General features: G+C 34.0%; 1 protein-coding gene, 1 long non-coding RNA gene and 1 pseudogene across 2 annotated transcripts; all 3 read left to right on the top strand.

The window, feature by feature from the left end:
- Nucleotides 1-298: 298 nt before the first annotated feature.
- On the top strand, nt 299-1636 carry LOC124441879 (TNFAIP3-interacting protein 3-like). Its single transcript, XM_046992347.1, has one exon. It carries the CDS (start codon nt 518-520, stop codon nt 1349-1351), a length of 834 nt encoding a protein of 277 aa, XP_046848303.1. The 5' UTR covers nt 299-517; the 3' UTR covers nt 1352-1636.
- A 1186-nt stretch (nt 1637-2822) lies between these two features.
- LOC124442532 lies at nt 2823-10542 on the top strand. The gene is made up of 3 exons (XR_006947278.1): nt 2823-2983; nt 6525-6895; nt 10223-10542. It is a non-coding gene; the product is annotated as an uncharacterized LOC124442532 (long non-coding RNA).
- Nucleotides 3007-6487, top strand: LOC124442531 (annotated as a pseudogene).
- Nucleotides 10543-14422: the final 3880 nt, after the last annotated feature.

The raw sequence follows: 14422 nt of genomic DNA, 5'->3' as shown, positions 1-14422 counted from the left end.
CTTATAATCGTTTTGTGCTTCAAGCAATTACATTTTCTGAGCAAGAAGAAGGAAATCGTTTTATTACTTACCCAAGTATATTTGTCAACAAGAAAAATACTATTTGTCGTTCGAAATATTGTCATCGATTAGACTAACCTGCCATTTCACCAAATTACTTTATTATAACGTACTTTCATGTTGACAGATGGGTAACATATTAAAGTATGATGTTCTGTTCGCAAATTATCCATGCAATGTTCCATGCATTGCATAGAATTCGATTACATTTTGTAATTTATTATGTTCTTCTTGCGAAACGTAATTCTGGAATGTGCTAGAGTGGGCGTGTTTATTGCTACCTGTGGTATTGCGTATGACTATGACGACACTAACTACGTCGTAATAAACACCAATCGGATATAATTTACGACGAGTGTTGGCGAAGCATCATATCGAAGAAGTTCGGTGAGGAATCGACATCGGAAACAATCGTAAAGAAAAACACCACCAAAACTTGAAATAGATTGTAGCTCAAATGAATAGCGAAACCAAAAAAGACAAGTGCAGTTGCAAAGAACTTAAAGAGAAGTATGAGCTTTGCGTCAAAGACAACGAACGTTTAGCTAAAATAATCCGAAATTTACGACAAGAAAATGATAATTTGAACTATGAATTCCGAAATCAAACTTCGCGCCTTTTCGACAAGAGTTCGCATACGGCCGGAGGGGAGGACAAACGTAAACAAAAATACAATGTTTTACTCGAAATTAATCATGGCTGGAAAAACGATTACGAACAATTGGAAATGCGGTTTAAAATGGTTAAAAAAGAGAGAGATTTACTTGTAGGAGAGATAAAAAGTGTAAAAGCACGAATTACCGAACTTGAACAGAGACAAAGTCCTTTAGAAGACGAATTAGGACGATTAGCTTCGACTCTGTACGCGCAGCAAAGTGTACATATTAATTGCGGCAAAGACGATGAGGAAGAAAAATATGAAATGTTAAAGTCGCAAATACTCGCTTATAAAGAAGACTTTGACCGCGAGCGTAAAGACAGAGAAAAATTACACGATGAAAAGGAAATGTACAAACAAAAGCTTGAGGACTCTGAGGAAATTATTAGACATCTTACAGCAGAACTTGATGCTTGCAAAGGACATGAGATTGCTCGCCCGGGTGGTTGGTCTGAAAATGGCTTCCTTAGTGAGCGTACAACTAGTTCTCAGCCAAATCTGTATACGTATTCATATAGGCCAGTTGATCAGCATTGGCGACTCGAGCAGCAAAGAAGGGGAATTTATCCTCGAAGGCCTTCTACTGCTATGTTTTACGGGGGTGATGTGGAAGTGGACGAGTTGCTAGCATAGAAAGTGTGATGCTTAGATATGCTACTGCATCTGAAGTTGAACTATGCGTAAAGTATAATTTCATGAATTTGAACTACACAAATTATCGCATTGACGTATATTTAATCAATAGGCAACTAAATGTATATATATTTACGACTTTTACGGATTTCATTTATAAAATAATATTTACAGTATATATAATTATAAATTGTATCTATATAAAATAAACTTATTTAAAAAACTCACTATTTATGTATATGTATTTATTTAAATCATAAATAAAACCGTTTTTTATCGAATGGAGTCATTTTATGCTGTTTCCTTGTGTCTTTGCGCTCCCATATTAGGTGATGACATCAGAATGAAGCTCACTAATCGTCAACAGAACATAGATGCAATATTTCTCACAATCTTTCTCGGGAAAATCAATATAACATCGATTCTTAAACGCTCTTCAATACATATTCACACATTTGATGCTTTTTCATGAACATGATATTTTTTAATTCCCCCTCCCCATGACTCTGGTACGCGTTCTTGAAATCATAATCTGATCCACTAATTTCGAAATAATACCTATGGACAGACCGATCTCACCTATGTATTCTATACAGTAGCATCAATTGCTCGACTCATGCAAGATAGCTATTAAATGCACGAGCAAACGCGCTGTCAACAATATAAAGTAAAATTTATAGATTCGCTTGTGTTGTGTACTTGTCAGACAACTGAAAGAGGCTTGATTGTTTTTACGGTTTCAACGCATGTTCTCTGAGAATTGGCATATTTGCATTTGATAATCTATGTTTTTTTAATGTTTCGCAAATTAATAACACAAATTGCGTATCCAAATTTACATATTTGCACGTTAGGACCCTAATTCGGTAAGAGTTTCTAATTCCATATATGGTAAAATAATATTATTCTTTCATTCTTAGTGACTTAATATTCGAGTAAAGAAAATGAATTCACCTTTTATAGTGAGGTTTTCAAAATTTCTACTTAGGTAGATTTTATTATTTTCGTTTATGGCGTTCATTAAGAATCGAAACTAAGAATCATCAAGACTTTAGACTTCACTTTTTAATATTGTTTGCACAGCAGAACTAAGACTCTCTAGGGCTGGCTCCGCCACTTCGTATAAACGCCATCACGTTTCCAGTAAAACATTAAGAAATGCTCACTAAATATGGATGGTATGTAAAAAAATATACGTTTGCGAAATGGCAATTCCTGATTTCCTATGATGAAATACGTGACCAAACTAACAAGCTTAGTCACGCATTTCTACGCTTTTTCCTCTACGTAAGCATTAAGTGGAATAATCATATAGCTACATTCGTCTGGTTATTGATATAGGTTTTTTGTAAGGTATAGATACTCTTTATTTTCCACTCACAAAAAACAGTATGTTCAACCCATATAAAATTTGACTCATATCGCTGCCAGTGTATGAGCTTACGTGAGCTTGTGGTTTACTGTTAATCCACAAGCCAACTTGCCCCACCCAACTCCAGCCTTCTAAGTCAAAAGTGTTTCTAAAATTAGTGTTTTGACGTCTATTAGTGAGAAAAAGGGTTTGCATTTATGAACGTACAATCCGAATCAGGCTGTCGGATGTTCCATTTGTAATGCGGTAGCAAAAGCCAGGTATGGTAAATTTTATTCCTCGTTGTTAAAACATTTGTTTGTTTTCATTATTAGTAAGTGCTTATGAAATGAAATTTTCATGCCCGTTTTTAATGGTTTTTATTGACGTCATAACGAGTACACACTCTCAACATGGCGTTAAGAGTTAATAAAAATACATGACTTCGCGTTAAAAGACACAATGCTCCAGCAGTCAAATCTTTGTGAATTGTTCCATTATCAACACACTGAAGGAATAATTATCAATTTATTTTACAAAAAGGAGACAGACATAAGGCGAAAGAAGTGGGCAAATTTTCTTCGCAAGGATTGACATGCCTTTTAAGACTTTGTTGACTATTTAACAAATAGATAACATATAACTGTTGTCTACACAGTTATAGATACACGGGTATGACGTCAATTGTAATAAAAACTAAAAAAATGGCCACGAGCTGCCGGGAGGATGTACGGTTACACATTGTATGGATTGTATTGTATCCATTGTTTTATGTATTCTTCCTGCTTCTTTGATATATTCTTCCTGTTGTTTGGTGTACTCTTGTTTCTGTTTGTTATATTCTTGCTTATTGCTTGATATATTCTTGCCCAATTTTAATTCTTGACAGTCTATATGTTTAAATAAATGACCGGAATAAAAGTAAAGCAACAGTTTTAGCCCACTTAATATAATTCTGTTAGCCTCATAATTGTATCTGGACCATATATTTGGCAAAAATGATGAGAAATTTACGACAAGAAAATGATAAACTTAAAAATGAATCGCGTAATCAAACTTAAAAATGACCGGAATAAAAGTAAAGCAGTGTTTAAATGACAACGAACATTTGGCAAAAATGATGAGAAATTTACGACAAGAAAATGATAAACTTAAAAATGAATCGCGTAATCAACTTAAAAATGACCGGAATAAAAGTAAAGCAACAGTTTTAGCCCACTTAATATAATTCTGTTAGCACCATAATTGTATCTGGACAATATATAAGTACAACACGCAATGTCCATGTATTATACATTAGTTGATGTTGGGGAATACAACAAATGTACCAAAGCCAAAAGAAAACTAAATTTTTATTAATTATTATATAACAATGAACTGTGTACTAAGATAAAATAAATCATGAGTGTTGGCATGTATATCCTAATGTGTCAATGATTTGTCATGATTTCGAGGACAGTGTTTAATGATCTTCACTAGGGCAATTGACTGTAGGCCTGTAGATATTTTAACTGACACGATTTAAAACTATGTCTATCAATAATCAATCAACATAATGTGCAATAGTGACATGTTTATACAAAATGTATATATATACAAGAATATTTTAAGAATGTAGATTGATTCAGCTGGACCCAATGCAATATTACTGGTTTTCATTTTTCCCGGCAAATACATTGCCCCCAGCAACAAGAAAGGCAGCACCTAATTACATACATAGATACACAGTGTTAGCATTTGTGTTGGTACTATTATTTTTCATTGATTGACAGGCATTATGCTGCTGCTTACTTACTCTAAAATCGATGGTAGAGATCTGTCAGCTTATAAGCTGATTTTCTTCAGCAATTATATTGATCTTACGCATAACTATAGGCCCTTCTTTCAACCCCCAAAAGATTACTGAAAGTAATTAATTTAAAAATGGAAAATTGAAGTACGACGTATGAAGCAACTGCCGTACGTGTCAAAGGGACAAAGCCAAACATAAGTTTCCTATTGAAAAGAACGGCACATGAAGCATGCGTACAACTATAATTGTCTCACTGGCTGTATATTATTTCATATTTTCACTTGTACCTATGTTTGATAGATATTCAATTAGCAATTACAATCTCGATTGCGAATTCATGTCCGTTGACTTGCGCTTCTTGTGACAGCTGCTCATGCCAGTTATCGCATCAATATTTACTTAAATTGTGAAATATTAAGCAATTGTATGAAATTGTCAATGAACACGCGTCATATAACTGGAATGCATGTAAGATTTATTTAGCCTGTTTGCTTGTTACTTTTGATTGCGTGATGATTTTAGGGGGTAATGAATGGTGAAGCTTGGTTGTCAGGATAGTCAAAAAAATTTATTTAATGATAATTTATCGTCAAGACTTCTTTTCACTTTCGACATCATCTACAATGTTTGTTTTGATAAATAGTTTAAATTCGCGTGGGTGAATTCCAATGACAATATACTAAAATTACGTCATTTGCACAGCATAAAGAACAAAGACGAAAGGGCGAGACATAATATGATGCACGATCGTAGATTGATCGGATATAATCGTCGAGAAGAGAAAATATTTACTAAGACTTGAAATTAGTTTGTGCCGATAATGGATAATGAAATCAAAAATGAAAAGTGCAGTTACAAAGACCTTGAACTGAAATACAAGCAGTGTTTAAATGACAACGAACATTTGGCAAAATGATGAGAAATTTACGACAAGAAAATGATAAACTTAAAAATGAATCGCGTAATCAAACATCGCGGCTCGCTGACGAGAGTTTGCGACTGGCTGAAGGGAAGGACAAACGTAAACAAAAATACAACATATTACTGGAAATCAATCATGGATGGAAAAAAGACTACGAAAAATTAGAAATGCGCTTTAGAATGCTTAATAAAGAGAGAGATTTACTTGCTGAGGAGTTGACAAGAGTAAAAGGACGAGTAATTGAACTTAAAGAGCGACAAAGTCCTTTAGAAAAGGAATTAGGACGATTAGCCTCGGCTTTATACGCGCAACAATGTGTTCAACATAGTCGCGATGAAAACGAAGAAGAAAATTATAAAATGTTAAAGTCATAAATACTCGTTTATAAAGAGGATTTTGATTGTGAGCGTAAAGACAGGGAAAAATTAAAAGATGAAAAGGAAATGTACAAACAAAAGCTTGAGGATTCTGAGGAAGTTGTTAGACTTCTTACAGTAGAACTTGATGCGTACAAAGCACGCGAGCGTTCCCGGCGATTGAAGTGGTTTCATGGTTCCTTCAATGCAAGTTATTCTCCATATAATTATAGATGTCAATGTATGTCCGCTGATCATTCTTCTCAGTTGCAGCACCAAGGAGAGCGTGTTCTCCCCCCTTATCGATCGTCCACCGCAGTATTTTACGGGGGCGATGTTGAAGTTGACGAGCTTCGTGGTTAGCAACTTTAGGAAAGCTATTAAGTGTCTCTTGCGTAAATCCTGAAGTAGCTTTATGTTAATTGCAATATATGATATATATTCTCATATGCATATACTTTTATATTGATTATATCCTATATTGTTTAATTATGTATATAAGATATTAATTATATGTAGTGATTTTTTTCAACATCACTACATATATTTACGCTCTGCTCTAGGGCATCGAGCACTGTTTTATATGGAGAATCATCACATATAAACTTCCTAAGATATTAATTACGTATTTATATTGACATATATTTATGTGAACACAATAGTAATAAAGTATGAATTATATTATATAAACAAGATATAAATTGCTTTACCTGGAGATTACGTGGATGTCAATTTTGATGTTTGCTTTATAGTGACACGATCATACAGAATGAGAAACGAATATATCGAGGTACAGCATTTGTCTGATGTTTTTGACACAAAGCTAGGGGGCTTGGCTGTTGTGGTTTAGTCACGTCCAGCGAAGGATAGTGAGTTTAAAAAGGTAGAAGATTGCAGAATTTAGAATTGCTGGGTCAGAGATCGAGAGGAAAACGAAAGACCGCACAGTATCTACTATAAATGCATTGTAAAAGTGATGTTGTTTTTAGTGCTGTGCCAACTTGACACTATGTGAGCAACATGAATTTAACCATCATTGTCGTAGTACTTTCCTGGATGACCAGACTGATATAGATATTCCATCACCGGCATACTGGAAAGAAGCTCCACCGTCGGAAAAAAGGTGCTGTGTGAATACTTAAGAGTTTATCCCCTTAATTTGATGTGCGATTAATATCTTTATAAAACGTGAGCAGTTTTCTACCAGCTCTACTGACAAATTCATCACTTATAAAATACAAGAACGATCTAAAACATTTATAGTTACATTAGCTAAATCTTGAACAACCATCTATGTGTTCAGTCTTAATGACTAAATTAAGAACTGTACACTGGCGGTCTAAAGAGCTGATCACGTTGTTGGTAATTTTACTTTCTGCCCTCATTGACCGATAAAATCTGGATTCACCCCAATATTCACTCCATGATTCACCCCAATTCAAGCCTGTGGTGGGCAAGTGCGTCATGGCCGCCATGCTGGTGATTTTAACAAAGCATTTTTCTTATTTATAATCTAATGCAAATGCCATCCAACATGGCAAACATTCCACTGTTCTCTCATTCGCAAGGGAATGATTGCACTCCACCTACAGCAATGTGTTTTCAAATTGGATTGATGAAACAAACTTTCAAACTTTAAATCTACATTTTTGTAGTACGTTGTTTTTTATTGCACTCTGAACCAATCATATACACTGATCATGAGGTGGTAGTGGTAAAATATTTTTGAGCAACTGGCCTGCATCACAGTATAGAGAACATACAGTAGAGCTACACCATTGCATTTTTTTGTGCCACGCATATCTTGTTGCGCATGTGATTACCATAGTGGCAGCCAGTCAATTGCAATTTCTGACCAATTAGAATGATGAAATGGCTTACGACAGCCAGTAATCTTATTAAATATATAGCAGCCAGTTGCACAGGGAAGTGGCCATACAGTATATTCTCTATACTGTGCTTGCATACTGTTTTCTGATTGATATTTGTCGAGAGACGATGTCGAGCTGTAGAAGTTGAGATTTTTGCCGTGTTGATGAAAAGTTTTGGAAAGCTCTTGGTAGCGACGTTAGGACAAATGATATAGCCTCGGTGTATTTTGAAGAGATCAACTGTAGTTGAAATTATTGCATGAGATTCAATTTGATTGAAGAGACGTTCTGTGTCAATCCCAAAGAAAGTGGATAGTGATATTGATAGATCTTTCGGAAGATCTTGATGTTGGAGCATAGATTCGTGGCGGCAATATCTAACTTATGAGTTACGGTTATGAAGATGTCGTGGTAAGGTTTACGTTGTAGTTAAATGAAGGAAGTTAAACCGTTTTAATCATAGTAGGTATTTGTAATGTAATTAATATGTTATGCTTAATGGTCTGTAGAGGGGTCATTAATGCCTGGTTTTCACTAGTAAAATAAACATGATCAAGAAACCTTAAAGAATGAGTTCAGGGTCATGCTTTGTGCGCTTGCTTGGCCATTTTAAGGGACTCAGAAAATGGCCCCTGTAAAATGTTTGATATAAGCACATAAGTGCAACATATAAATACGGCGTGAATACCGTAGCAGCAGTCAATCTATCAACCCTAAATGCTTCCTATAAATAAATTTGATCACATAAGTTAATAAGCAAAACAAAACCTGTACTGAATACGCATCGGATTGCTTAAGTGAACGGAAATTCCCGTATGAAAACATAAACATTAAGCGCGCAAAGCATGACCCTGATACTCATTTTTTAAAGCCTGATTCATACGAGTAAAATAAGCACTAATGTCAAGACTTTGTTTACTATTGCTCTAGATGTTTATAAAGACAATGACATTGAGATTTTCTTTAAATCTTCTTTTTGTTTTTCTTTTGTTTCTCTCTTAGCTTATGCTTGAGTTTTTGCGTCTGCGTTGCGTAGCAACCTAACGAGCAACGCATTGCAGTTACTCGTAAAAATGTATTTGCGTTTCACTAAAAGTGACATCAGTCAGTTTTATCGGCTAAGCATCGGAAACATTTCGGCCACTTTCTCATTGACTTTCGATCAATGTAAAATTATACGTTTTGCAGTCGGGTGCATTCCATCCATAATCCACATAGCACATGTTGATGATTCCGTTCGAGTTTAACAATAACATTCGTCGATGGATAAGATAAACACAGACGTTAGTTTTTATCGTTATCCTATCGAACCTCATTCAATATTTATGCGACATTTAATAATAGTTTGAAAAGTTCACATCACGCAGAAGCATGTACGCAATTGCGTACCTCTTATTTTCTTGTGCTTGCACTTATGTCGATGCTTATGTCACATGCTTCGTTAATTATCTTTGTTTTATCTTTTGTCTACACTTGTATACTTATCCTTATTTCACTTGTGTGAACCAGGCGTACGTTTTTCATCCTTGCGAGACTTAAAAAGGCAAAAAAACGAAATTCACTTTTGTTCATCATTCGGTTTGTGCCTAGTCTTGCTTATATGCTTGTGCTTACGTTAATACTAATATTCCATGTTCGCTTATCGTCTTTGTTTCATACTTCAACTTCACTTCGCTGCTGTCTCCTTTCGTTATGTGAACTTAAGTATTATACTGTTGTATTACTACAGAATCGACATCTAAAAGAAGGCCCACTAACTAAAATCATCGCGTATTTTTCCACTACGCATGCGTGACCCAGCAATATACTTTCACAAAATCAATATAGAATCAATATATTGCACGAGATGCTATTTTACTAATAATTCACGTTTAAAGAAAAGTTTGCCAAATTTTTTAACAAAATGTTATCATCTTGTGAAGACGATAAGGTTCCAAGTTTTGCAATGCAAAATGATAGATTTGTAAAAAAATCTATATTTTCTATTGTAAGTATCGAAGTATCGTGCTGAAAGGCGTGTCTCCTTAGAATTTGCTTCAGAAAAGTAGGGGACACTAGCATCCATGGTTCCAACACCAGTGGACCTTCTGTTGAGATATCTATTCTGTGGTATTACCATGAGGGTTACCAAGACGAGTTAGAAAATAGACAAGACCTCCTTGAGTCTTTATGTAATTTTGCAATTGCACGAAAACTACTCTATAGACATCAAAATGAAACTTTGGGTGTCCATGCTTTCAAATATTACCGTCAGTCTATGAATTCAGTCTTTCGGACTGACCGGACAAAAATCATTTCTCTGTAAAATGACGCTTTTATTTCATATTTCAAAGTCTATTTGTATCGCCAGTTATTAAAGTTAGCATTAACTGAGAGATTTTGTATTGAAGGGATGTGTTACCAGCATGTGTATTAATTGGCACTTCTATACGATTAAGTAATGATAGAGAAGTTTGCGCAAATCAGTTAAAATGCTTGTTGACATGTTAATATGAAAGTGCTTTTTGTAAACGTTGAACTGCGCCAGATCTTGCATGAAACAGTCAAATGAAATTTAAATAACAATTTATTTATTATAGTTACAAAAAAAATTGCAAGAGTGGTTACAAAAAAGTAGAGTGGTTGAATGATTCAGGTATGGAAAAGAAGCAAGCTGACGCAATTTCTACTGGCAACCAGAATAAAATGTTGAAACTAAGCCTGGAAATTTTATTGTTGATGAGAGGAAGATTTAGTATAAACGTCCCTCAGGCAAAGTAGAAATCTCTTACGTACATCTCATTGATTATGTGACTTTCTATTAAAATCGTTTTGTTATTGGACAATTCAATTTTATTATGTTATTCATGTATATGAGTGCATGGTGATGGCTGAAAAAATCCATTTCCATTTGGTAAAACTGTACATGCATTCATTTTATTTTGGCATTTTGTCAATGCTTTATGGAGGACAAGTTAGACAAGACGTCTGCTCTTCTATCTGGTGTAATTTCTGTATAGATTGTGCCGCAATAAACTTGTTAATTGTCGGGGGGCACATTTTTATATATATGTATGCTTTGTCTACGGATTAAGACACGCATACATTATTTAAATATGTGCTATGTAATGCTGCTCGTAGTTATTGTCATAACAACAACTGACTTGATTATGAGAGCGTCAATTTGGTTGTAGAACCCAGGTCCCTCTCCGTCAAATTTCGTAGGGTGCAATCGTACCTCGTAGTCAAGTTTGATACTTAGACAAAAACCACGTTGCTCGTAACTGTTCGAGACTTATTAATTAATATTGCCAATGTTTTCCATTATACACAAGATTATTAATCAAAGCACAATTAAAGTTGGTTCCTTATGTATGAACAACTTCAGAAGAGTCATCTTCAACCACAGGCAAAGGATTCTTGGAATAAAAAAATCTACTCATTGCACCAATTTATGCAACTGTCGAGTTAAATCTCGGTGCCCTTTGGACGGACAATGTTTGACAGAAAATGTAGTATATCGTGCTACAATTACAACAAATAATGAAGTAGAATACAAAGAGTACATAGGAATGACGGCAGGTCCATTCAAGACCAGATACAACAACCACATGAAATCTCTGAACAACATACGATATAAAGACGACACAGAGTTGTCTAAGTTTGCATGGAATCAGAAGAAAAAGGGAAACTATTTTAAAATTAAATGGTCAATCTTAAAGAAAGTGCCTGCATCTGCAGCTTTTTCTAGGACATGTTGCCTCTGTAATACAGAAAAATTTTTTATCATGATGGCAGACAAGGAAAGACTATTAAATAAACGATGTTAGTTGTTTTAAAAATTATGACATTGATTTAAGATAAGGGCGTGCAGCCTTGAGCGCGCACTTGATTTAAATCAACCCAAAAAGTTCAACAAACGTGATCGCATGTAAACCATCAAAGGATCTTAAAACATTGTAAAAGGATAAAATATATTTAAAATTTGATAACTACTATTGTTGTTATATATTGTTCTACTAACCTTTGTTTAGTATAGATCACTTTCGTTTCTGCGTATACAGTACTTACATACATTTGCACAGCGTGTGTTGAAAATGCGTATTTTATGCATATAGGTAGCTATAGTAGTATATACGAGGGTTCTTTGAGGATTCTTAGAAAGTTATTAGTTAATCTTCAATTTTATTTAAACAATTTCACCAGACTTAATACATCAGTAAGTGTCATTTGAATCACTTTCCGATTTGAAAATCTATATAATCTATGCACGAATCCAAACTGTAAAGAAAATTACAATTCTAATAAAAGAAGTTTTTACAAAGCATGCAGAGAGTGTGTTATTAATAACAAAAACTTTCAGGAAACAGTTTTAAGCCTTATTATCTTCAGTATATTATTTGATAAAGCTATGGCATTGTTCACTTCTATAGTGAAGCGAGTGAAATTGCCATTATACAAGAGCTAGTTTGAACTAGGATTACGAAGTTAATTTTACTTTTGCATTTGCTCGATTGGTTTGGCGAGCTCCTTTTCATACATTAAATGTATTTTCTTACAAACTGACTCTTCCACATAAAAGAAAGTAAAAAGGTATTCCCCAATTACACAAAAGAAAATCATTTACCCAAAAATTATATCCTTATTACTAATTGAATTTCCTGTGCATTGTTATCACAAAAACCTTTAGACAGTTTCACTCCAACATTTCACTTTTAAATATAAACATTAATTGGCGAAGCTTTACTATTTTACTAATATGGCTCATTCACGTTTTCTATTGTAATCTAATCCAGTACACGATTCAAATAAATTTAGTTCACTCTAATTTTAGCCCTGGAACCACTATTTGTATTATACCTATTCTAATTATTTTAAACTGCTAATTTGAAAATAAAACAAAACGATTAAATATATTCGTTAAGTATTTCAAGCATGCTCTTGCGACAAACTTGAGTGGATTAGCAAACAAACAAAACATTTTTGTTATGTGACTGCTTTAATCATTAAAAGATTAAAACAAAAACGGAACAGAGAGACATCAAAAGAAACTCGTAATTGTTATTAAGAAAACAGTCATAGATGAAAGTAAAACAATGCGATAGGAAAGTAAAACATACAGATATGAAAGTTTTGGAACATGAAAGTAATATATACTGTCTGATGGGAAAGGTAAACATAGTGATATGAAACAATATAATTATTTTTTATTGAATACATACCTTTGATATTTTAGTTCCAACAATTTGATTGGCTGCAGCAAATTGAGGGCCGCTTTTTACGATACCCTGACCGTGGTCTAAAAGTTTTTGTTTAAACTAAAAGTATACTGTTTCATTATTTGAATTGATTCAAAAGCCGTGTAGTTGTTATGGAGAAAGAAAAAATGTATTCACATAGTATAGTTAGCTATCATAGCGAAAGTAAATTTTAACTTTTGTCCAGACCGGAGGTAAACTTACTGAAAAACATTTCAATTTCAGTCTCTGAACAAAGCCTCATTGACCATTTTGCAAGGAGAACTAGTTTATTATATAAATAAAAAAATGAAAACGTCATTTACCGTTTAGGTCGGCAAAGGGACGCTTTTAAGACCTAGTGAAATTATATTCATTTTCTGTTAATAACACATACATGTATGAAAGTTATAAACATAAAGTAAACATAGACAAAGGGAGATAAAAGTAAAGTTTTAACAGATGAAAATCAAATATAGTGATATTAAAACAAAATGTATAATCAGATAAATGTTGAATAAAGTGAAGTAAAAGTGAAATAAAGTGAGGTCACTGAGGATGAAATAAGAGCTTTCTGTTTAAAAGTAGATAATCACGGTGAACCTATATGATTCATGCAAGACCAATACGCATGCAGTTTTCCTTGTTTTTAATCCAAGCAGTTTTATATGTCTCTTATACTCGCTGTTATTAAGCTATGGCCGACGTATTGGTTGGAGACTAAATAAGAGAGCAATTTCACGTATTGGAAAGCACGAAATCATCACTGGTAGTTTTGTCGATAATTTCACTCTATATGTTCTTTTGAATGATTAGAATAACTATACAGCTATAACCAAATTTATAACATTATTTAGGTATAATCAATAAGAAATTTACCAGATTTTATTCCCAATATTGAACGTAACTACAGAATTTTCTGGTTATTTAAGTAAAATCGAAACTCATTTTCAAAATGTAACAACTGTTGTTGAGGACGAGTGTAGAGGACGAGCAAATGCTATCCGCACAAACTCTCAAAAGGCACGTGTCGTTTCTTCATCGGAGGAAAATGGTAAACAAACCTTTTTTGCCTGGAAAGTTTAAATCGTGAACTAATTAAAAGATTGGTATTTACAAAAGTCGGGATTCATCTTGGGTTGCGATCCATCGATAAAAATAAATACAAGGAGTAGTATTTATTTATGGTGTAGACTTATGGCCCAGTATAACATAGCTACATTCATGTTGGAATGTATTTGCTGTTCAAGTAAAGCAGTATGACTCAAGAAACTTGACGGATTACAAAAGCTTAAAACGCTACGAAAATTTTGCAAATGGATGGTTAGAGAGGTGCTTTTCAAACAAGTTGGAACGCAAAAACTCTTGATTTCCAAAGTAAGGCCGTAAAATCGCTTAGAATAACTTAAATCTTTCACAGGAATGGTAAAACTTGATATCGTATTGTTTAAGTTAATCATTCGCAAAGAAAATCCGATAAACAACTGACACCAGTTGTCACATCCATTGTGATTGCATTGAACGTCTGTGAAAGCTGCACACATGTGCCTCTCTTCTTTGGGC

The sequence above is a fragment of the Xenia sp. Carnegie-2017 genome, unplaced genomic scaffold (genome assembly GCF_021976095.1).
Source record: "Xenia sp. Carnegie-2017 unplaced genomic scaffold, XeniaSp_v1 HiC_scaffold_20, whole genome shotgun sequence".
Classification (NCBI taxonomy): Eukaryota; Metazoa; Cnidaria; class Anthozoa; order Malacalcyonacea; family Xeniidae; genus Xenia; species Xenia sp. Carnegie-2017.
This window is presented reverse-complemented; position numbering and strand designations above follow the sequence as displayed.

Excerpts from the sequence above, each read along its gene's own strand:
- LOC124441879 (XM_046992347.1), top strand. The coding sequence starts at position 518 with ATGAATAGCGAAACCAAAAAAGACAAGTGCAGTTGCAAAGAACTTAAA.